Raw genomic sequence first — 25,359 nt, forward strand, 5'->3', positions numbered from 1 at the left:
CGGTGAAAACACTGAAAACATCACACTCCTCCAGATTCAGCTCACCACACCTCTGCATCTACACTCTGACTGTTTCTGTCAATAACTCAACTCAGGGTTACAAGGGCCTGGTGTGTTTATGGCTCATTGTGTGTGTGTGTGTGTGTGTGTGTGTGTGTGTGGGGGTGGAGCTTCAGTGATTACACTACCAAATATTCTGAGTGTGTATAGATCCAGGCTCAGACTGTCACTATCAAGCAGCCTCAACACAGAGTAAGAGATGTACCACTGCCTGCCGTCTATAATATATATTATTATGTGTATATTAAATATATCCGCCGGACACCTGGACCTCAACATGAACATCTCATTTATTCTGTTTTGTTCATTTAATTCTTCCAGTGATTTTCTTGTCATTATGGTAAGCGCAGTCGATTAAATAATAAACAAAAATAATCACCGAGACTCATTGCAATCTGAACAAAACAAATTGGAAAAGGTCAAACTTATAACGAGGCCCAGGCTGAAAATGACCTGATATATGGTTGAGGACTGAGGACGTTCATTTGTTTGAATTATTTCTTTCATTCGTCTTCCTTTTTAATATGTGGCTTCACTGAAATATTCATTAACTCTCCATCGCTTGTCCTGCAGATAGAGGCAGTCCCAGCAGACACTGGGTGAGCGGCGGGCTACGCCCTGAAAATGTCAGCGCCGCTCTATCACAGGACAGAGACAGAACATTCACACCGGTAATCAGTTTGGAGTCGATTAGTCAAATAGTCGTTGGACAGTGGGTAAAAAAACCCACAAAAAGAACCTTTACACACCCAACATACAACCCTTTGTTTCCTTAAAAAAACATTAGTGGCAGCATTAGCTCTGACAGAACACTTGTTGATCATATTAAACCGTGTATACAATGTGGATGTAGTTTTCTGGACAATTTGAATGAAGGTCTATGGGAAAATAAGCCTATTTCTCACTTGAGTAAACGTTTTTTCTGAGGAGTTAATGATGTCTGTCACTAGTTTTAGGGCCTCTGATCTAACACCTATAGTTTATAAATCATTATTACGACAAATACAATAAAAAAAGGTCAGTCAGCAGCACATCGACGACAACAATTAAGATTATATTTATATATTCAACATTAAAGAATAACACCATGTCAAACTTTAACCCAGAGTGTTTTTTCTTCCTTACTTTAATCGACATATTCAGAACAAATGTTAGTTTACAAGGCTTCATATGTACGTCAGTGTATTTACATCACACACACACTCTCTTGCCTCAGTGTGGAGTTTGCAGACGACCTACTGAGATATCATGGAATGTGAAAATGTAGTGAAAGACATGCACAGATGTGCGGCTGTCTCACGTCTTCTTCTCTCTCACCGCACACACACACACACACACACACACAGATCACCTGTCCCTCCCTTCCCTCTCAGAGCAGGATGCGGTATTTGAGGGCGCGCGGGACCCTGTTGATGACGAGGCGTCCGTCGTAGCTGAGCGAGGCGAAGAGCCAGGGATCGGCCGACGACCACTCTGCCGCGTACACGCTGTCCTCGTGCTCCTCGTAGGTGGACACCACGCTGTCCTTCAGGGGCTCCTTGCTCCTGGGGAGGACACACAGAGAACACGAGGAGGTGAAGATGAAAATGAATGTTTGAGTGTCTAGTTTGGTCAGTAGAGAGAAAAAAAAGTCAAACTTTTAAGAAAAAGACATTGAAATAATAATATTTATGAAGATATTTCACATAATTTCAAAATAAAAGAGTCTGTTTGGATATGGAATGATAAAAAGTTCACAATATAAATGTATTTTTTGATGTAAATTGAATATAACATACAGAAATAACTAATATAAGTTGATATCAAGTGGCGGGCCGCAGGTTTGAGACCACTGCTTTCAACGTTTCTTTACAGACTGGCTTATCTTTGGGTATTTTGGGTATTATCAGCCATGTTCACTCTGAAAATGAGCACAGATATTCAGGCTTCTACAATTTTTGTCTCCTTTGTGTTGTTGGCCAGACAAAACACTCCGTAGCCTGCTGAGGACCAGAGAACATTCGCTTTGTTGATTCACAGTCGTCCTCCCAGCTTTTCACAACACAAACAGCAGCACGGAGACAATTCTCCCCACCTAAGAATTACGATGGAGCATTATTGCCATTCCTAAGTTCTCCAAAAACAACTGTGGGAAGTCGTCCGGAGGGAAAACGGTGACGTATATATTTGGATTTATTCTACACATTAACTATTTCACACAGAGAGTAGCTGCAACCCTGTAATAAAAACTCCCCAAGTGCTTGATTCAATGTGGAAGGGAAGAAAGGAAGGAAGGAGGGAAGGAGGGAGGGAGGGAGGAAGGAAGGATGTTGATGAATTTTTTAGGTTTGTACAGATTTAATTGCATTGTAAGATGGTTCGCTCCTTCAGGCAGTTGTAAAGTAACTGTGGCCTTATGAGCGCTGCACGGTTCATTCAATTAAAAAAAAACACGATGCAAATTGACAAAGAAGAGACTTGTGTTCAGTATTTGAATGCTGCCGCCGTCTAAGCTTGGGCGACATTCTGGGATGGACCCACTTCAAATACTGAACATGAAAAAGTGAGTGTGTATGGTAAGATACAGTTACCTGAGAGCACGGAGAGGTGATTTAAGTCTGAACCAAACCGATTGGTTGAGCCAAACCGAGCTTAATTTGACTTACGGGTTAAATTATGTACAAATTATAAGAGGATTCTTCCAATCAGCCCTCTCTCTCCCAAGTGCATCATGGATCTACATCAGGATGGTCTTCCTACACCAGAAAGGATGATGTAGTCTACTCTTTTTCCTCCTTCTCCTTCTTTGGGTTCTGCATGTGAGCAGAGGCGTTCTTCGTTGGCAAAGTAAGTTCCGTCTTCAAACCATGAAATGCTATGCTGTGATTGGTTTGTCATTTCAGGACGCTGAAACATGACTCTTGGCTAAAACACAGAGATTCATTCTCAGGCGGAAAAAAAACAAACTTTTTTTTAAAGTGATTTTTCACTTTTACAAACAACTCCTGGGTAGTTTTACTGGATTTCTGCCAGTAAAACCTCCTAAATGTTACACGCCGTAGTCAGAGAGCAGTCCAAACAGTGGAGGACTCGCGCTCAGGTAATGTGGAGTGGACACGTACTGTACATACAAGAGGGGTCGATAACGACAGTGGAGGGGTTGGAGCTAAAGCTGAGTGCTGGTGATTAGGAAGGAGAGTTGATAATTGTAGTCGAGAGTCAGTCATTGAGTGTGAGAGCTGGTAGTTAAGGATGAGAGGGAGAACGGGACATTTGGAAAGCACTGCATGGTAACCAGTGCAGATGATGATATCTGTGCCATTTTAAAATCACCCCTACGTGTAACAGAGAGAAACTCCTGTAATCATTCTTTAAGCGTCTTCCTCGTCCACTTGTGTCATCACGAGTGTCAAGCACAGGAACCAAAGGGTTCAAGCAGCCAGCTTTAATCTCAGTGAGCGGGGTCAACACATGCAGCATGTTTCTGCTTCGTTAGTAACCTTAAACACTAGAAACAATATTAATACGGCTGAATGTCATGACGATATGATCCCACAGTGAAGAACAATGAAGAATTACTGAGATTATTCACAGATCGCTGTTTAAAAAAAAAGAGAGTATAAAACCACATTCCTGTGAATGATGGTTATAAACATTAATGACTGCACCACTCAATTACAAATGACACTCAGCAGTCAGTTTATTAGTTACGACTAAAGCGAGAACGAATGCAGTATAACACGACTGTCCTCTCCTAAATCCAGCCTTCATAAACGTTTTAATGTTGAGATTGTGTTAAAGAGGTCTTCGTCAGCTCTTTGATCATCTGCGCTGGTGTTAAACGCAGAGGTGTGCTGTTCAGTCAACCCTTGTTGATTTAAACGAGGTGCAAAATGGTGATGGGAACAGATGTCAACACAACAAAACTCACAACAGCACCCCAGAATAAAAGGATTATACAGTTCCTAATAAACAGAAAAGCGAGGGTTGTGTTAAATAATTGTGAACATGAACAAATCTCCCGAAGCAAAAACAAACGACAACTCAGGACTCTACGGTTTATTTTCCTCTTCATGTTTTGACTAAGTATTGTGCTGCTGGGCACGCCCGTGTTATCTTGGTACATTGTTACTACTTACTTGTCTTTGGCTCATCATTCTGATAAACCTCAATAAACACAACTTTGTTTCGACACAGTGAACACCTGAATGGAATATTTTATTTAACGTTTAAGTTTTACTCCCATTGCTGCAGGAAAGCTCTAAGTTAGTAAGTTTATTCAACATCATTTTTTTACTCAGGACTTATTAACACTATTAAAAAAACCTAAATAAAAACAACAACAAGTTTTTTCATCAAAATCTGTCCCTTTTAAACGGACAGACACCAACGATGTCATTTCGTCTTTAAAATCTTCAGGAAATCACTATTTTGATGACATTATGATCAAAATCCAACACTAAATTCAGGATCCCACAGCTGTCGCTGGGATTAAGACTGAATCAAAATGACAGTGTTTTATTACTGATGATTTAGTTACACATTAAAGTGACCATCTGTAACATTCTTACCATTTTCAGTGACCTCATAAACAAGCAGATGATAATCAAGTCAAGCAACATGTACATTTTTACATATTAGTATTGTTTCATATTAACATATTAACACTTCAGATTCACCAGTGAAAAGAGTCATTTTCAGCATTTACTACTAATTCAAAACCAGCGCCCCCTAGTGGTCGTGTAAATGACAGTAATCTTGTCATGCAGTAGCGTCGCTGAGGTTTCCACTGGCCGGTTTCCTTAGTGGTTAAACATTGTACTTTTGTGTGGGTTCAACTTTTACACACGCTCATTTTTACTAATTAAAATACCCTACTCCTGTCTTTCACTTACACCTGAAAAATACCGGACGACTTCTCTATGTGTCCTCTGCTGTGGACGACAGGTTGGACAAAGGACATGCAGAAGAGCTCCATCACAGCTGCACAAAGAAAAACCCCAAGCTGTTCTTCTTCAAAACTTAATGATATTGTAGATACAAAACCAGCTGTGGCTACATATTTAATCCCCGTGAAGCACTTCCCTCCCTCACTGGCCCAAATTCCACTTACTTGTCGTCCTGGTGGTTGTCCTCCCCGTCGCTGAGCTCGTCGTCGTCCACCAAGTGTCCAAATGGCTCTGAGGAGATGGACACCATGTTGGAGAGGATGAGGCGGCTGTCGCTGCTGGCCGTCAACACCAGCTGGTCATGGCTGTGGTTGTAGCGGACGCTCCACACCCTGGGACGGAAAACAGAACATTAACAGACGTGCATTCAACGCAGCCATGATGTGGGGAAGACACAATGTGGGGGACATTTTACAGGCAGGGAGTCCATCGCCGCCGCTAATGTGTCTTCTGTTGTTCCGGAGAGAGCGTGGGTGAAGGGAAGCAGATATCATGGGCTCATGAATGCACAGGAATCTTACGACGGTGAGCGTGTGAAAAACATTCGCACATCGCAGCATATGTCGACTCTGTATGTAAAGGCAGACCACACACGCTGACACGCACACACGCAGAGAAACTGCTGGCAGGAAATGCAGCATTCACACAGAGGAATAAGCCTTATGTGATGGGAATCTGGTATCTCACATATCTATATTTGGGCTTCATTCAAATGAGTTGATGATCATAATAATTATAAACTCCCTGATCCGGTTTTTATTTGTTGGTTGTTAAAGATTTTTTCAATTCCAATTGTTTGTCACCTTTCCTCCCGACACGTCTCCGTTTTTCTGATTCTTGCTTGATTTCTTCCTCTCCCTTTCTCCCCCCTCCTCTCTCTCTCTCTCTCTCTCTCTGTCTGTGAGCCCCGGGCACAGCTCAGAGTGCAGTCCCAGTTCCCTCACAGGGAGGGATTGAGGGATAACCGAGGCTGTTGACAGAAAATCAGCCTTGGCCACGCCGTTCCCTGTGCTCCTCTAATCCGCTTCCCTGCAAAAAAATAGTCCCTAATACCCCCAGCAGCCCCGGGGCCATATCCTGACTGTGCTCTGAAACAAAACGGGCGTGCACAATAAACACGCTCACTTCCAAACACCCACATATACATGACATGTATATGCATCACACCAAAGATAAGTGCACAGATGGGAGCAACGCGCACACTGACACAATGCATATGCATCATAACAACGCTTGAATGCATATAGAGACAGATATAGAGATGTAAAACAGAGGGAAAGGATACAGATTACAGGGTGGCACACACACACACACACACACACAGGAATACACAGCGATCTGCGATCTCCAGCTATCTACAGTTATGGATACGTTTGCCAAGTCTATCTTTCTTTTGGAGATAACAACTGCTCTACTGTGTGTGTGTGTGTGTCTCACAGACAGCCCGACCAGACTGTGTTTCCATATAGAGCTGAAATGATTGATCGATGAATCGATTATTAATCGAATCCATGATTAAAACAAGATTTCCGATTGTTTAAGCTTCTTCAATGTGAATATTTTCTTCATTTCTCAGCTCTGGATAACAAAGAAATCATTAAAAGTGAATCATTTTGGTTTGTGGACAAAATAAGACATTTGAGAACATCATCATGTCCAGGTCTGACGAACACCGGTCAACATTTTTTAAGGTTTTCTGATATTTTTTGGACCAAACGATTCATCGATTCATCGAGAAAATAATCGACAGATGAATCGATGATGAAAATAGTCGTTAGTTGCACACACACATGTATACATGCGTGTGCAGTGATCAGCCCTCACGCGCCCGGAGCGTCACAGAGCAGGACTGCGCCGCGTTCACCCCACTGTGATTCAATCCTCCCCGACAAAATGAGGAGCGCCCTATTTAATTAGTAATTGGTATATTACTACGTTTTCAGTGCACCAGCACCAGTCGGCGCATTTCATTAGTTAGGAGATAAAGCCATTAATAAAACTAGAAAGCAATCAACAGCGAAGTCAACAGAGTCGTCAAGTTTATCATTAACGTCGGTGCATTTTCCTCAATGTGCCTGAATTATCCTCTAATGTCGAGGCATTTCGTTCATTATGGAAATCAATTTTGTTTTTTTTTCCCCAGGTTCAAATAGTCAAAGAGATAAATGGCGGAGGAATATCTCTTGTCAACGTATACCCTATACAATAAAAGGTTCAGATAAAACGTTACAGCCTCCAATAACTCCCCCAATAAAGGTTCACACTTGAGCTTCCCAGCATTAAAACTTTAAAATCAGAGTGTCTCTTTAAAGGAATCCATAATATGCATCGTTTCGACTCTATAGCACTTTTGTTACTCACTTCTAGTGGCAAACAGGGGTAAGATAGATGTGACTGATTTACACAGCTGGACTTTTATTATTATTATTATTATTATTATTATTATTATTATTAATAAAAGGAAAACAACAAAAGAAAAACCCTCCTTCCAGAACCAGTTATTATTATTATTATTATTATTATTATTATTATTATTATTATTATTGTTAATAACTGTTACACCCAGCGTGCCACTGAGCATGCACTGTGAACTTTGGATTTCTTTGTTAATTCCAAGGACCCATGTGGCAAAATTGAACACCGCCTAAAATAAAATGTAGCATTTTAGGCCTTTTAGGACCTTTTGGAGGCCTTCACGGGCCAACAATACAGGATGCTGTAGCACTCACAGATGAGTGCAACTACCAGGACGTAATGGTTCTTTTACAGTTCTTTTTTTCCCAATATCAAAATGTCTTTCAAAATTAAACTTGACAAAAGACTGTACAATTACAATCCTGATCAAAATGTTCATGAAGAGGAACATTGGTCGTTTTTAATCTATTCTACAACGAGGTCACAAAGGTTCCACAACACTTCAGCCGTCTCAACAGTTAACGCACATCAAACCCATTCCTGTCATTTATACCACAGCAACAACATGGGAAGCTCATTTCAGGCCCAGTTACTGACACACACATTCTGCAAACACACAACCAGAACAAGAAAACGCGATAATTATGTAAAACTGAAACTCTATCATGGTAAGAATAGGGCCCGCCCACTGCTCCATTGACTCCGAGAGAAGCTGAGCTTCCCTGGAAATGACATATCTATATATGTATATATATATATATAGTATATATAGATATCATTCTCTTCTACCATTTCAAAATTGACAAAAAACATAAAATAAATACTATCCTTACTATATTATACTACTATATTACATAATATACTGTATACTTTTAGAGAAGCTGCCTTGCTTGAATCATCGGAGCTTTTAAGAGACACAAATTTTATTTAATCTATTACTTACCGCTAACGGATAAATCAGATGGAAAACACTGGTTTGCTCTTTTTGTGCTTGCCACACATGACCTGATGATGAGGAGCAGAGCCAGAACGCGAAGCGGGGAGAAAGAATTTCACTTGCATTTTTGAAAATAATCCAAAATGATAACGAGTCGGAGCCGAGCCCACAGCTTTACAGGGTTAGATCATTATACTCTGTGGAGCATTAAAGTTTCTCTTCAAAGGAATTAAAGGCCTGAAATCTAGAGTCAGGCAGACTGACTGTCTCTATATCTTTGACAAATTAGAGTATTTTCAGATGAGCCTCTAACCTCAATATCCTGCTGTAAGCTGCAGTGTGGAATGGTTTTTGTTATCGTTGATGTTATTATTCGGCATCAGTTTGATCTTCATGAACAGAGATACGATGTAATATATAATATATGAGTATACTCATCTGAAAACGGGCTCTGTCAAGCAATACTATTAGACCTGAGCGAGGGAGCGTTTGAGTGTATGCAGCAGCAGCACCAGGAGTTTATCCCATCAAACTGAGGAGAATTCACTTCAGAAACCTAGAAGGTCCTAGAATGATCCTTATTCTCAGGTTGTAAATCTGACACTGCTAAACGTCACTTTCTGTCCCCAGTACGGCTCCGCCCACAAAACTGCTGTTCACAAATACAAAAGAGATCAATTGGCAGTCAGTGTGACACAGAAACTTGAATCAGGTTCTGTGTTTCAAGGCCAGTGCTAACTCTTCTACCTGAGTTTCTCAGACCCCCCCCTCCCTCCTCCACCCTCCCATTCCTGCTTTACAATTCACTGACCAGTGCGAGTGTTCCTCCAGGGTCTTGACAGGCTCCTGGACATTGCGGACATCCCAGAACTTGACCTTGCAGTCGTCTCCACAGCTGGCCAGGTAGTACTGACGGTTGGGGTTGAAGTCCAGGTCACGCACCAGCTGGCCATGAGCATTCTCTATACAGTAGATCTGACTGGAGAGGAGAATGAGAGGGAGGGAGGGAGGGAGGGAGGGAGGGAGGTGACGGTCCAGATGATTGAAAAGAGGGAAAAGTAGAGGTAAGAAAAGGGATTAGAATGAAGAGAGAGAGAGAGAGAGGTGTGGGGCACAGGACAGAACGACAAAAGGAGATATGAGAGAATGATTCACAGGGTTCACACAAGTGAAAGCATTCCCTTGCTAAATCAAAGACTTCTCTACGTCTGTGTCTGTCAGCGAAGGCCAGGTTCAATAAAGAAGCGCACACCAGTGGTGGTAAATTATAAAAGGAAACTCTCATATCCACTCGGCCTTGAGTTCTTTTTTTTTTTTGAGTGAAGTTAAGCAGAATGACAGGAGGAGAAAAAGCACTCTGCATTGTGTCTCCATCTTCCTGACCGTCTCTCTTCGTCTCCCATACGTTCACATTTTCCTTGACAAAAGCTTTTCTGGTTGCTTTAAATGTATATTTTAAAAGAAATAAACTCTGTTCATGCGGCGTTTTCAAGAACCAAATTTGATTGAAAACTATGAACGACAAAAAAAGAAATCACACGAAATTATCACCCGACGCTACACTTTCTCTCAACTCTGCCGAGTGTTTAAATATCTTTTAGCACTTTGTAAACTCTGCACTTATCAACTTCATTTCCATACACAGCTGGCAGATATTTTAAGTTATTAAGGCAGCGATCAACCCACTGCCTCCTACAAAAAAACCTAACAACCCAACAATTTAGCACATCTTATATAAAAATCGCATGAATTCTCTAGAAAATTTGACAAAATGTTACTGGCTGGTAATCCCACGCAGCTCATAAACAACTAACTAACTAAATAAATAAATACATAAATAAAAATAAGAATAATCCATCAACGTAGTTATAAAACAATACTGTGTATAGATGCCATTTTGCATGTGGCTCTGCCATTACTATGGTGACAGGTATGAAATAAATGAATGCTCAATGACTGCGTTGCATGGATACTGGTGGAGGTGGGAAGGAAGAAGTTATTCTTTCCTGAAAATAATAATGTGACACTGGTTATGACTGGTTTTGAATATAAGGACCTACTCAATATGGATGTAAATAAGACTTATTTAGTTTAGGGGCATCGCCTGCAACCAGGCTGATATTGAACAATACCATGTGTCAATCACACTGGCATTCATTCATATGTGCTGTGCTTTATCATCCAATTTCCTTTAAACATGCTATTAAATATGACCCAAACCTAGTGACTGAGACAAAAGAAAAAGAAAAAAAATACCAGCTCATTTTCTCTTCTTTTTGCAATCATCAAAGTCGCCCCCTGGTGGCTATTCAATACACTTTTAACTTCAGGAGGAGCGCAGAAGAATATCCATTATGCACATTAAACGGTCTATGGTCCCACATTTGATCATGAGCAAGCTACGAAAGCTACAAAGCCGCAGCACAGAAGGAGATGGAACAACAGGCATAAGAAAGGACACATAACAAGCCAGTGTGATGACTTCATGACCTGTGAGTGGCTTCATCTGCACGAGCAGCCACAGCAAAGACAGGCACTGTACCTGAGAGAGTACTGTGATATATATCATATATATATATATGTACATATGGGCCTTAAAGGATGTTATAAAAGTACATTCCCCACCAATGATACTTAACCTTTTACTTCAGCAGCTATTCCAACATTTTTTAAAAATACAAATGGGAGAGGAGACGCAAGACACATCCAGTGAGAAAAGTTACCGAAATTAAATCAATTTACACAAATTAAACGATGTTTTCCAACTATGGATACCATGATAATAATAGTAGAGCTGATTATTTTCATAATCGATTAATATGGCGATAATTTTCTCGATTAATCGCTTGGTCCATAAAATATCAGAAAACCTTTAAGAATATTGATCGGTGTTTGTCAAACCCGGAAATGATGATGTTCTCAAATGTCTTGTTTTGTCCACAAACCAAAATGATTCACTTTTAATGATTTCTTTGTTACCCAGAGCAAAGAAATTAAGAAAATATTCACATTTAAGAAGCTTAAACAATCAGAAATCTTGTTTTAATCATGAAAAAAGCTTTCTAAATAGTTGTCGATTAATTGAGTAATCGATTAATTGTTTCAGCTCTCAATTATAGCTTTTTTTTTTTTTTACTTAACTACATGATGGCCCACACCCTTTTCCATTGTTATTATCCAGCTACTTGGTAGTTACTATATAAATAGGTGGCTATTACCATAATACACCGTCTTATTAGTACACTGTTACTATACTGTTAGTGTACTTGGATGCAAAGTGTTACTCGTATGTAAATGGTACTATTACTAATATTAGATGGCAGTATATAAGTCAAACAACGGGGATTCAAAGAATTAAATTGAATTACCATAAACCGGTAATTAATTTGATCTACGTCTCTCCCGCGACCATTAATGCAACATGGAAGTGTCACATAAGTACGAGTTTCTCTTCATTTCCTCTCCAGACTAGCCTACCAGAGCTGAGTTTGGCACAGTTTTGCTCAGCAGAGTGGAACGCCACAGCGTTATAGCCCAGCTGGATGCCAGCAGCAGCTAGCCAGCGAGCTAGTCACCCCGCTGATCACGTTAGGCAATTAACATGCTAATTAAAAATCTCATTAAAATAAGGGAGGTAAAAGAGAATGACCTGGGGCAGACCGCTGGGCTTCAATTAGGTCAAGACAACTCCGGGACTGTGTGTGACACTGAGTGTGTGTGTGCTGGTGCTGGTGCTGGACTGTGGCACTGGTGACGGCATATGGAGCCTGACAGAAAACGTCAAATAACAAGTGAGAGCCTGCTCTTCATGGAGCGTGGAGTGAGGAGACAAATGAGTGCACATAAAATGGATATATGGCTTGTGCTTAACAAACCATATGAAACTTTAGTTTCTTGCTTCTTCACAACAGGGTCTGACCATCATCCTTACAAATGTGGCAACAAATGCAGCAAATAAACAAAAGCAGCTTTGACGGCTGATTGTCTTGTAGCCTTGGTGCCTCGGTTAATTCCAAACCGAGTCTGTGTTGTGAGTCATGTCATTAATGGACATTTCACAGCTACAAGTCACCAGAATGTAACCAGCAGTGAATGAAACATTCAAGTCATTACCTCAGAATCTCTCAGGTAAATGTCCATGTGTGTAATATCAATAACAGAGTATTCTGGTCTGATTACAATGTGTCCTTGGGCAACACACTTAACCCCACACTGCTCCTGACGACAGCGTGTGAATAAGTATGAAAAATTAGTGACAGGAAATGGGTGTAAATGGCAAAAGTGCAGCGTAAAGCAGCTTTGTTGTGGTCATCAAGACTAGAAAAGCGCGAGAACAGATTGTGATGATGCTGGAGTCTGATTGTGCAAAAACAAGTCAAGCAGGTACACGATGACTACACCCCGGCACGACGTGCCAGCCTTCAGCGGATTCTCCAACCCCATGATACACGATGTCTGCGATCAAACTCCAGTGGCAGTTTGTATTTTTCTTGCGCCTCATTGAACCTATAACTCTGTGTTTTGCCTGTGAGTCAAGTTCACCGTCTCCAGCTCACGCGGCCCCTCATCAGTCTGCCTTTCACGCCGATAACTCTGCCACACTCAAGCTCAAGCCTCGAGCTCAGCATCACGCAACTCCACGACCTACAATCTAAAAGACATCTCATCAGAGTCTTACAACATTTGGTTTTAATGAAGTGTTTGAGAAATGATTTTCATCAGGGTGATCTATAGATATTCTCTATAAAAGTTACTTTTGGCTCCTAGACGATTTATGTAAAGGGATATTTATTTATTCTCTGCAGTAATGAGGCGTGGTTTTAAGGAACATAATATTTCACAGAAGAGAATAAATACATAATATATATCTAAATAAACAAAAACACACACGCTTGTAAACTTAACAGCGTTCTAATCTGGCTCCACTTCTGACACGAACTTCGATTTCACTCAAAATCGCAATTTTGTGTCTAATTTTAAAGCAAGTGAACATGATTTATTTACAGTGCTCCTTCTCTCCCTCCCTCCCTCCCTCCCCCCCTCCCTCTCCTGAGTGTGACTCTGAGGTAAAAGGCGTGACCCCAGGCTGTGGAGTGGCTGGTGTTCAACCCGGCCCGCCGTGGAATGGGACGCGCCCACCGCGTGAAAAGGAAATGGAGCAGGAAATTGGGTTAGTTTCGCTCATTCCCTCTCTGGTGTCTCTGTGCGATCCCCTCCTCAAACACACACACACACACACACACACACACACACACACACACACACACACACACACACACACACACACACACACACACACACACACACACACACACACACACACACAGAAACACTCACTCATAAGCTCCCTTGGCATAGGGCTAATAGTGCAGAGACCTGGGACGCTTTGTATGTATGTGTGTGTGTGTGTGTGTTTGTGTTTTTTTTATGAGTGCGGAGGATTAGAGCTGTGGCCGGACTAAGCCACCAAACACACACACACATCTAAAGTCATCCAGCCAGCGTATGATGGGGGGGGGGGTGTCGATGAAGGAACATGGGAGCTATTACACACACGGTTAGGTGCAAACAGAAAATAATATAAACTGCATTCTTTAAAATACAGATATATCTGTAAATAGAGAAGAAGATACTGTAGAAGTGTGTAAGAGGGAACCTACACACACACACACCTGCCTGGCTTAGTCTGGGTGATAAATCTCCACTGAGGGGATCGACAGGAACACAGACACTCACAGTCTCATACACACACACACACACACACACACACAATCTCTCTCTCTCTCTTCCTCACACACACACACACACACGTCTCTGTTTCTATGACAACTGCTGTGGGGAGCGAGGGGGAGAAAAGAAAAATCGAAAGAGGAGAGCAATCATTTCATCGCTGATCAAAATTAAAGCCTGGCTTTGAGATGGAGCTGGCAAAGAAAGATGCGAGAGAGGGAGAGAGAGGGAGAGAGGGAGAGAGGCAGGTAGAGGGAAGGAGAGTGGGAGGGAAAGAGGAAGGGGGGGGGGGGAGAGTCTGCCCATGAATAAAAGAAAGGAATCACTACATCCAGCAACTTAAATGGTTAGCATGACGTCCTCACAAAAGTGATGTGGCCAAAGATGTAAATATATAATTGTGTAAGATGTCCTCTGTAATTGATTCTGCTGCTGAATTCAATGTTTCTAATAACAAGCCTTGTAAAAGTTTGAGGGACGAGGTAAAGACATTCAGACTTTCCAAACTCTAAAAAGGTCAAACCTGTAAAGAATCTCCTTCACACAGAGTTTGTGTGTGAATCTATACCATTCATTCATTCATCGTACTAGTTTGTTCGTTGACACTTTACATTTTTTTTTAAAAGTCTAAAACATCCATTGTGTGGAAGACTGTCCTGATGCTGCTGCTAATGTTTGGGGTTCTGCCCCCGCTCCTTGATGGATTGGGGGCATTTACATTCAGCCAGCCCCAGCCAGTCTTATCAGGGCTGTGTTGCATTTGTCAAACGTGTCAGTTAGTCCTCATCAACAACCCCATTTTCACTCCAAGTTTAAAGGGTAAGGAAACGGTGAATGGACTGAATACACACTCGCACAGCAGTTATTCTTTAAACATAGACTGTTACTACTGCACGGCATCCTCCAACTATTAGTCCAGATAAAGTTTAGGATTATTAAACACTATGGCCGAGTTTTTCGTCTTGTTATTTTAAAGTGGAACAACATTGCAATGAAAAACAATGCCTGATGATGAAGACCTCTTTTCCTGCTTCTGCAAAAGACTGTACTTTCAACCTTGGCATGAAACTAATGCCAGGTTATTTGACGGCGAATAGATGTCCCAATTTGCACAGGACTGTCCTGGTTTCAAAGCCAGATGTCTCGTATCCCAAAATACAGAATGGAACACTGATCAGTTACAAGCTCGAGTCACGTGCAAACATCGTAAACTACGATGCAGGAAACTCTGTCTTGCAGAAGCTGTTGGAGTCTTTTCATAACAACACCAAATGAAATGAGTGGGTAAACCCTGGATATTTGGAACTTCCCTCATCAGACTCCCTCCATGGTGTATACCGTGTTGTATGAGGTAAGTGACGAGGTAGTTGTGCTCGATCGTAGCAGACGTGCAGACATGGAAAGCTGTGTGTGCTGGAGCCACCTTTTCAAACAATGACAAGTCCTGGTTTTATGCAAACTGTAAACTCCATGCACTGTGCGCTGTGTGAGAACAAAAGACTCGCGGGATCAGTCAGTAAGAGGGCCAGTGGGTTGACGCCATAAATCTTAAGATGTTCTTTTTTTTATTCTTTAATTTCGAGGTCTGTATAAGGTCATGAATACACTATTATGAGAGTTATTGTATGATGTCTAGTTCACGTCTACTGTGGGGGAGGCAGGAGTGGGAGCACATGAAAAGGTTACAGATGATTGATTTGACAGGAGCAGGGTTCAAAAGGTCATCCTCAAAGCAACAGTGGCACATGGAAGACCACTATTTCAAAAGGAGCTGACATCTTTTGCATAAGGGCTCGAAATTTGAATGCAAAATCCGATATTCCTAATAGACAACACTTTTTGCATAATGGTTCTATATTTGAATACGTGAATAAAATATGATGCAAAAAGGCTTTTGAATAATCGTTTACCATGGGTACCCTATCATTATGACATGCCGAGGCGCTGCCAAATTCGGTGAATAGGTGGAAAGAAAAGGCTGTTTTTGGAGAGGTGACACAGAGAGCGAGCGGGAGCCTGTGTTGAGGTAAAAGGATGAGCAGTTTCACAGTTGGCTTTTTAACCTGAACGACGAAGAGGTAAATAGGACTACTATTAATCATTTTTTACGTCTTTTACACACTTTCAGTATGCGCTTATTGGGCTCCTTATCTATCTTGCTCCATTTCTGTTCGACGCTCTCTGGCTTCAACAAGCAAACACACAGGAAATGATGTTCATTAAAGGCACACAAAAAAACAAAGAAAGTGCAGTATTTAAATGTTAAAATATAATATAAAGAATTTTAACGTTATTTATAAAGCACTTTAAAAACAACAACAGCTGAAACAAAGTGCAGCACAACAGAGATTTATAAATAAAACACATTTTGAATGTGAGAATTTTAGTTTTAGTCTTCAAATGAGTTTGCGTTCATGCAAAATTGGAAAAGTCTAAGATTTGTCCATAAAGATATGACACAAACACACACACACACACACACACACACACACATATAGCAGTCTAGTAACGACACTCACAGACACACAACATAAGCCCCTTACCCTAATCTTAACCATCACAACTAAATGCCGAGTCGCCTTTGGACCACTTTCTGAGCTTTAGAAGTTATTTGAAAATGTACGTACAAGTACACTCACACACACACAGAGCGGTGTAATAGCTGACAGACCTGCAGCTATACCATGCACTGCAGGGTGCATACTGAAAAGCAGTGCAGTGCTGCAGTGAAGCATGGACTTTTTACACCTTCCCTGTGGTGTGTGCGTGCATGTGTGTGTGTGTGCGCGTGTGCATGTCTGCAGTAGGCTGTGAGAACGAATTTCTGCTTTTTGTGGGTGAAGACGTGATTTTTGGGTTAGGGTCAGACATTTAGTCGTGATGGTTAAGGTCAGGGGATGCATTATATCTATGCGTGTCCTCACTAGGCTCAACGTAAAGCCAACGGTTGATGGTTTAAATCTCTTCTAATGAAAAGCAATTTGTCACACACGTGTCTCTACAGCACTTTTACATAAGGTCTTGCAGTCATTTAAAAGAAATCCAACAGTTTATAGAGAAAAATAGGGAAACATTTGAAGCGAAAGCGAAACAGATTGATGTAAAAGACCTGGTCTAAAAATCACAACAGTATCCAGGGATTGGTTTCTGAATAATGTAAAAAGACAGGCAGAGGATACGTGAAAATGTGTCAGGATTTTCCATTAAACACCACTTTCTGTCCCCGGTATCATTGCAGAGTATTCTATAATTTACATAATGCTGCATATTACATCAGTACAAACCAGAACAGGAGCCATATTTGTTTTATAAGTAGTGTTATCTTTACAGTTCTTGAACGCACTGTGTCTGGGAAGATGGGAGCTGTAGATACATCGCTCCTCTACAGGATATTAGACTTACGTCAGGTGGGTGCTACTGCAGTGGGTGACAAGCCCTGGGACATGGGGGGCGGGGAAGAGAAGTGTTTGCTGTGTGTGAGTGTGTGTGTGTTCTTTCATGTGTGTTTGTGTGGGTTTAAGGGGGACACCTCAAGAGTTTGTCTGAGGATGCAGTGGAGCGTGCAGCGAGGCAGCCATCACACAGCTGCCACACTGACCAGACACACGCACACACACAGACAAAGAAGTCCCAGGCAGGACGCATTTATGTACAGGCATGAGTGCACACACACACACACACACACAAAAGCAGAAAGGTACACATAGCACAGAGCAAACCCAGGCACTTGTCACATCCAAGTCACAAACTCAAACAGACACGCACACACACACACACACACTCAGACAAATGTGACTCACTGCTCACTCACATTTATAAGCTTTTACACTTCCAACCACTTCACACTTGCACACCACTCGTGCACGCCTGAACACACTCACACACACAGTGCTATTGGCTGGTGTCCGTGTTTATCTAAGACCTCGGACTGTAGGAGGCCAAAGAGGGTGATTCATTCAGTAAATGGCTGCAATGTATAAATGACAAAAAACACAGGAACCACAGAACTATTATTATATTATAAAACACACACATGATCTTGAGTTTGCATTTTATATTTCAAAATGTTTATGGCTTTCAGGAAAACCACCATGACTGATTAATCTGCCACTTATCACACTACGGAGCCCAGATATTAGATTTTAAATATTGTTTATAACAACACATTGTAAATAAGGTTTGTTCATCTTGAAACTGCAAGTTTCTCCTTTTTAAAAACACATTAAACAGGTCAATATCAGCCCATTTAAGTGACATGAAGCACTGTGGATATTGAGCGTTTTTGTTCGTACCAGAGTAGAGAGGCTGCTCCAGCAACTCTGTTTAATCCAATGCAGGAGCAAACAGTCAGCAGTGCATTCAATCATTCAATTCCTCGTTCAGGACATTACTTTGTAACGTATGCTGAATGTGCTTTTGCTGTGGAAAAATAAACCCTGCTCGAGTTCTCACTCACATGCATGTTAAAAAGTCAGATTTTAGTTGGACTAAGACATTCATTTTGGGTTTGTTAATGTCATGTAAACATGTTAGTCCGACTAAAATAGAGTTAATCTTAGTTGGACTAACATACCTTGATCAATTCATTTCTTACGGTGCATATCTTTATCTTATACATCAAATATGCCAAATATTTTGGTCGTATGTTACCATACTCGTTTAAAATAACGAGGTGGAATGGTGAAACAATAAGTACATGCAGTCTTCATGATGTTTTCCAATTTTCAACTACTTGCAGTCAGGAGAAACAAAGTGAAGAGGCTGAATGTGAAGTATTTAAAATGGCAAAAGGTCATTCTACATTCACTCATTTATCCAGTTTCAGCTGACAAGTGGGTGAGAGGTGGTGTACGCGCTGGACATGTCACTAACCTTTGAACAGAGACAAACAACCATTCACGCTCGCATTCACACCTGCGATGGTCAATTCACAGCCTCCACGTAATCTAAACCCAATCTGCATGTCTTTGAACTGTGGGAGGAAGCTGAATCACGCACAGAAAACATTCCCCGACACCGGGAGAACATTTCAACTCAACCACAGTCTTTGTTGCCATGAAGCAACCATGTGCACTATCGTCTGACTTCGTCATAATCTCTGATATTATAGATGAGATGGCCGTATCTGCCAACAAGCCCTGTGCTGCTGCCCCCTCTTTCCCTTTGTGCCAACGGCCATATAAGTACTGTTGCATCTTTCAAAATAGCACAGCAGGGGGAGAATAGCCAAAACAGAACATACAGGAACTCTTTAATTTATTATGTCGCTGACAGGGAGTTATATCAATGATTCAGCCATCTTATCTTAGCCTGTGATGTGCATCTTGTAAATATATTCTCTCATTCCGTCTCTCTCTCTCTCCCTCTCTCCCTCTCTCGCCTTCACCCAGCACCACTCTCAATCTCTTCAGCACTTTGCCGTTATCACGGCGATCGATAGCGAGGTGATTATTATTCTTCTAGCAGAGCCCCACACATTCTGACCTCACTCATCGCGGATCTCAGAAAACATGGAAAACAAACAACGGCGCGCACTCACAGCCGCACAGCGCGGGCTGGAGGTTGTGAGGTGGGCTGATGATAACCTGCAGTTACAAGGTTAATGTGTGAGAGTACAACGCTCCGTGTCAAACAGCAACATGAGTGTTCCTCACACACTTCATCAGACTCATGAGCGGCAGACACAATACGCCGTAACCAGACAATCAAGTCGACCATTAAATGGCAAATATTTAGTCAGTATTAGTCAGTAGCAACACAGTGTGCCTGCACAATGCTGACATTTTTATTTTATAATATATCAAATAGGGGAACTATTTATATATATATATATATATATATATATATATAGTGTACGGGCTGCAGACCAGTGCAGAGAAAATTAAAAGATAGCATGAAAACGCTGGCATATCTTCTGTCACATGGGGTTAGCTGATAATAAATAAGCAATGTTACAGACAATCATTTCCTGAGATATACTTTAAATATGTTCTTAACTGTTCTTTGCAGCTGAGAAACATGTGATGTGATGTGTTTCCTCCATTTGTTAAGCTGTAAAGCAAATAAAAGTACGGAGGGTTGGAAATACCCTGGTCCAGTGTTCTCGCCCAACAGAAGCGTCACAAACTAGAGCTGAAACAATTACCAATTGTCAACTATTTTCATGATCGATGGGTTTGAAGCTTTTTTTCATGATTAAAAACAAGATTTCTCAATGTTTCAGCTTCTTAAATGTGAATATTTGCTTTGTTTCTTTGCTCCATATAACAAAGAAATCATTAAAACTGAATCATTTTGGTTTGTGGACAAAAACAAGAGATTTGAGAACATCATCATTTCCAGGTTTGACAAACACTGATCAACATTTTTTAACGATTTCTGAAATCTTATGGACCAGGTTAAGATCAATCAACAGGTTTATCGATTATAAAAAGAATCGTTAGTTGCAGCTCTATCACAAAAGTAACCGAGTCCAATATCCAGCCATAGTAACAACGTGAAACAGCATAATTCAATTTGATGTCATTGACTGCAAAACATATTAAAATGACATAATATGACTGTACAAGACATTTTTTTTTGAGATTTGCAGCAAAACTCATCGTTTTAATTCCGCATGATAGTTCACATTACATGCACATTTCTGTGTAGTGCACAAGAATATCTTGTGCTAACTAATGTAAATACTGAGGGTTAATCTTTAACTTACATGACTCATTTCTGTCAGATTTATGCGTCTGCTGTCTGAAATCGTCTCACTGGTTTTCAGTCAAGTGCGTGTGGAATTTCGTCACTTTAATACTGAGTGGCGCAGCTTATAGAAAACATGTTGGCGTTCCTGAATTTTAAATTAGAACAAACTCCCCCAATCTCTCAATCAAAACAACAACAACAACAACAACAACAACAGCAGCAGACCTAGTTCCAACAACATGAGAAAGCAGTGTGGGATCATGGGAATGGTTATCTTGTTGCGTCCTATGGTTCCCCCGTGTGCTTGCTCTTTATTGGGAGAGCTATGATGGCAGAACACGCAGCAAATGGCACTGAGTAGTTATCACCCATTAGTGACAAATACACACAATAAAATGGGAAAAAAAACAAAAGACACAAAACACATTTATTCACAACAAAGAGAACAAAGTGTATAAAGTCTATGTACTGAACGTGGATGGGGCATCTCATAACGCAGCTTTCTCCACCATCATCCCGCTGTAAACTCCCTCTCCTTCAGCCAAGGAGAGAGACATTAAGTCGCGATGAGCAGCAAGTGAAACTAGCAGGGACGACAATATCCTGTATCACCAAACCAATTTTTGACCCACCCCTACTAACTATTATGACGCTTTACCCCGGAGGTTATAGCAGAGACGGATAAAGCCCATTTTAAAAGGTGATCAAAATGAAACAGAAATACAGACTTACAGAGCATTGGAAACAAAAAAATAGATCTTAAAGGCTGCATAATGTATGCAGAACGTATGCAGAACATCAGCCCTAGAAAGTCCCAAACTCACCTCATAGTGCGAAGGTCCCAGCCTCGGATGGCGGTGTCGTTTGCCGTGGCGAGCTGACTGCAGTTGTGATGCGGGCTCCACTTGCCTGAGATGAACTTCAGCTGGCCTTTACCCTCCAATGTGGCAGTGGTGGAGACCTGCAGCCACACAGAAACCTCATTATGAACACCTCCTAAGACGGGAGACGAATTACATCCAAATACCTGCGACTGATTTGGCCTCTGCAGCACTAAGCATTGTTAAGCCATTTTCTCTGCAGGCCACACTTAAGCCCGGCTTCATTCAGTCCGTCTCTGTGGTGATATTTTGGGCATTACTGGCAAACTGAGTGCCTGCAGTTTTACATCACACTGAAACATGTACACACACACACACACACACACAAGCATTATTACATCTGCAAACCTTGCCGTTAATAATGAGCTCAAAATGTAATTTATTCTGATTCAGTCTTCATTCACAACTCATTTACACTTAAAACAACCTTTTTTTTTAATATGACCATCTGTCTGAAAAATATGGTGAAACAACTTGTTCAGCAAAGATAATCTCACGCCTGCCTTTTTTCATTATTATTATTGTTCTTGCAGCCATATTGACTGTTTATGTGAAGTCAATCACAGGAAAGGGGCGTAACCACAGGCGTGACTTTGCTGGTGGCAAAAACAACTTCAGCCAACACGTCACGTGATCTATAATGTCAGTTATTAATCATTTTCCCGAGGAGTTAAAGGTTTCAATTGTTAGTTTAGAGGGAAAATAGACGATAAAGCACGACACGAGTGCACACTGGTGTGTTAGAGAGGCTGATAGTGTCCAATAGGAGCATGGTTACAGGTCTTTATATTTTACGATTTCATTTTAAAACTTTATTTCATATAAATATATATACATATATATACATATATATGTATATATGTATATATATGTATATATACATATATACTGTGTATATATATATATATATATTATCATTTATTTATTATTTATATTTTATTTTATTACATATATGATCACATACGTATATATGTATGTATGTATGTATATATGTATATATGTATATATATATATACACATACATACATACATACATACATATATATACATACATACATACATACATATATGTATGTATGTATGTATGTATGTATGTATATATGTGTATATATATATATATATATACACATACATACATACATATATATATACATACATACATACATACATATATATGTATGTATGTATGTATGTATATATGTGTATATATATATATTTATATATATATATTATACATACACATCATACAAAAGGACTCGGTTAAGCAAAGCTGCTGCACCATTATATATATAAATAAATATTTTTCCACAAACACAGTGGACGTGATAATTACAGCGTGGCAGACATGTGCAGCCCTCAGTACACATTCTGGTCATGTGATGGCCGTGGTGTCTCTCTTTTCACGACACATGTTTACTAAATCATTTATGTGATTTTCTGATGTTTGATCCAGTGATTTTGACCAATATTGGAACAAAGTGTCAGATCTCCTATTTTTACTGATATAATTCATTTATACTCTTTTATATTTTCTCTCAATCTGCACTAAACCTGTAGCTAGAAGTAAAAACCAAACGCTCCAACTAATGAATGCATCTCCTTTATATGCAGAGCCACTCTCTCCTGCAGTACGCTCCAAACTATAGATTAGAATGTTCTCAGTTTAAGTTTTTCCGACAGGACCCATAATAGCAAGAACCCCCAGTGTGGAGACTGGGGGGGCGGGGGGGGATAGCCTGCACTAGACTCCTCTACAGTCTGCTGCTCAGTCAGCAGACCCACTGACCCCTGCCTCTCTTTAGTCCCACGGTGGAGATCTGCTCAGAATTACTTGTGGGTACAAACATTAGTGCAGTTTAGCAGAAATTAAGTCAGGTTAAGAGTTTTTTTTTTGTTGTTTTTTTAAAGAAATGACAAGCTTGTCACTTGATATTAAACCTGCTGTATATACTTAACAGGGCAACGACAAAGGTGAAATGAGTCAAAGTCAAAACACTTCTTTGGTCTTTCATTTATCACTTCATCAGGCTACTATACAACTGCAGTACAATTAATCCTTCAGGCTGGCTATGGAAAGGATCGTCTCTCCCTTAAATTATTATGCATCTAAGAATTCAAAAAAGCAGCATCACCCTGCTTCATTTTTCTTTGCTCTCTGACTATCTATGGGGTTTTTATCCTGATCTCTCTCTCCCTTTCCAATCCAGCCCGCCCCGCCCCACCACTGCTCTCCCACCCTCTCTGCCGTCTATGCCTGTCGGAGCAGGGATCATCGATCGCCCCGTCACCGCACAGCTCCCTGGTACACTCTCATTATTTCAGCTAGAGAAGACAGAGGGAGAGCGAGCGAGAGAGAGACAGGCCAACCGAGCAGAAAGGAGGGAGGGAGGTACGCCGAGAAAGAATAACAGAGAGGATAAAAGGAAGGAGAACAAAGACGGAAGAAAAAAGGGATAAAAAAAAGGGGAAGGAGCTGAAAAAAGGTGGCAAAGGATAGTGGACCGATAAAATCAGACGGAAAGAGAAGCAGCGTTTTCTCTGTGGCCTTGATGTAAAATTCCATGACTTTTCCATGAATTTTCATGATTCAAACACGGAGCCTCTTTAAACTCAAAATATTCCTGCTTCTTGGTTTATAATATCTTCGTCATTTTTTTTTATAGCATTTATTTAAGAGTTGCTAAGCATACCATGTTGAAGAAAAGTAAAATGTCAGTTTTTGTGCAGCATGTACGTCAATGTTCTTGAGCTCTTGAAGTCATTATTGTGCATTTACTGAGTCAACGAAACAAACAGGGAGCAGAAGCGGTTTAAATATGATCCCCTGGGTCTGTGCTGGCATCATGATTTGATTTGAATTGACAGATCTCACCACATTCAGTCGTGTTTCTCCTGTACTGACCCAAGACATGCTTCACCCCCCCCCCCCCCACCACCACATCTGACTGGACACTTTAACGCAAGAGTCCTTGGGAAAAGGACGAGTGACTGGACAATAACGCTTAATGACATAAACAAAGCTGCACATCGAGGCAGAAGAAAAATTCACACAGGGTTAAAGGATAAGGTTCCAGGTTCCAGTTTGTCATGAAATATTTCTGTCAATAGACAAAAGTACGCTTTTATTTTTGACCAGGTTTCTGTGGGGAAGACAGAATCTTCATGCAGAACAAGAATCTACTAAAGCTGGCATCTTCCTGCGACGCGACACATTTCACAAATTTAAACAAAGTGTCCCTGAAATCTTCAGAGAATTGATCAAGTTCCCTTTACCCCACCTGCAGAGAACAGAAGCTCGGCAACCACAATCAGTGGGAGGTCTCGAGCAGGAGTCTCCCACTCTGCGGCGACGCCGGTGCAGTGTAGCAGAAGAGCCGGAGCTCCGTGCATCCCAGGTTCCCAGCTTTATTAGTGCACTAACCAAATTAGGGGCCCTAACAAGGCAGCACATACCACACGAGGGGACACATTCATTTAGGAAGCAAGCTGTACAAAAGCAAAGCTATCTGTCAAATAGCCATGCATGTATGCTACGTGGTACAGAGAGTGTATATACATGTATATGTATATGTGACAGTGTGTTTATACTTGTATTTCTTATCTCTCTAGGACCGTTTTTTAATGGCATAAATACTGACTCCTAACAACTCATTTCTAAGAAACTAGTTAAGTTGAGGGCTAAGATTTGAATTGTAATGATAGGTTAAGGTTTGGG

The 25,359-nt window shown here is 40.9% G+C and overlaps 1 protein-coding gene across 1 annotated transcript in view; it reads right to left on the reverse strand.

Annotated features, from left to right (window-relative positions):
* Nucleotides 1–1,096: 1,096 nt before the first annotated feature.
* Nucleotides 1,097–25,359, reverse strand: part of eipr1 (EARP complex and GARP complex interacting protein 1) — a 42,583-nt gene continuing 18,320 nt past the window's right edge. Inside the window, exons 6-9 of the mRNA XM_058614834.1 lie at nt 21,588–21,724; nt 9,152–9,319; nt 5,153–5,320; nt 1,097–1,604 (exon numbers count right to left, since the gene is read on the reverse strand). Coding sequence (XP_058470817.1) covers nt 1,430–1,604; nt 5,153–5,320; nt 9,152–9,319; nt 21,588–21,724 — 648 coding nt within the window. The 3' untranslated portion in view covers nt 1,097–1,429. The remainder of the gene's footprint in view (nt 1,605–5,152; nt 5,321–9,151; nt 9,320–21,587; nt 21,725–25,359) is intronic.

The sequence above is a fragment of the Solea solea genome, chromosome 18 (assembly GCF_958295425.1).
Source record: "Solea solea chromosome 18, fSolSol10.1, whole genome shotgun sequence".
NCBI classification, from domain to species: Eukaryota; Metazoa; Chordata; class Actinopteri; order Pleuronectiformes; family Soleidae; genus Solea; species Solea solea.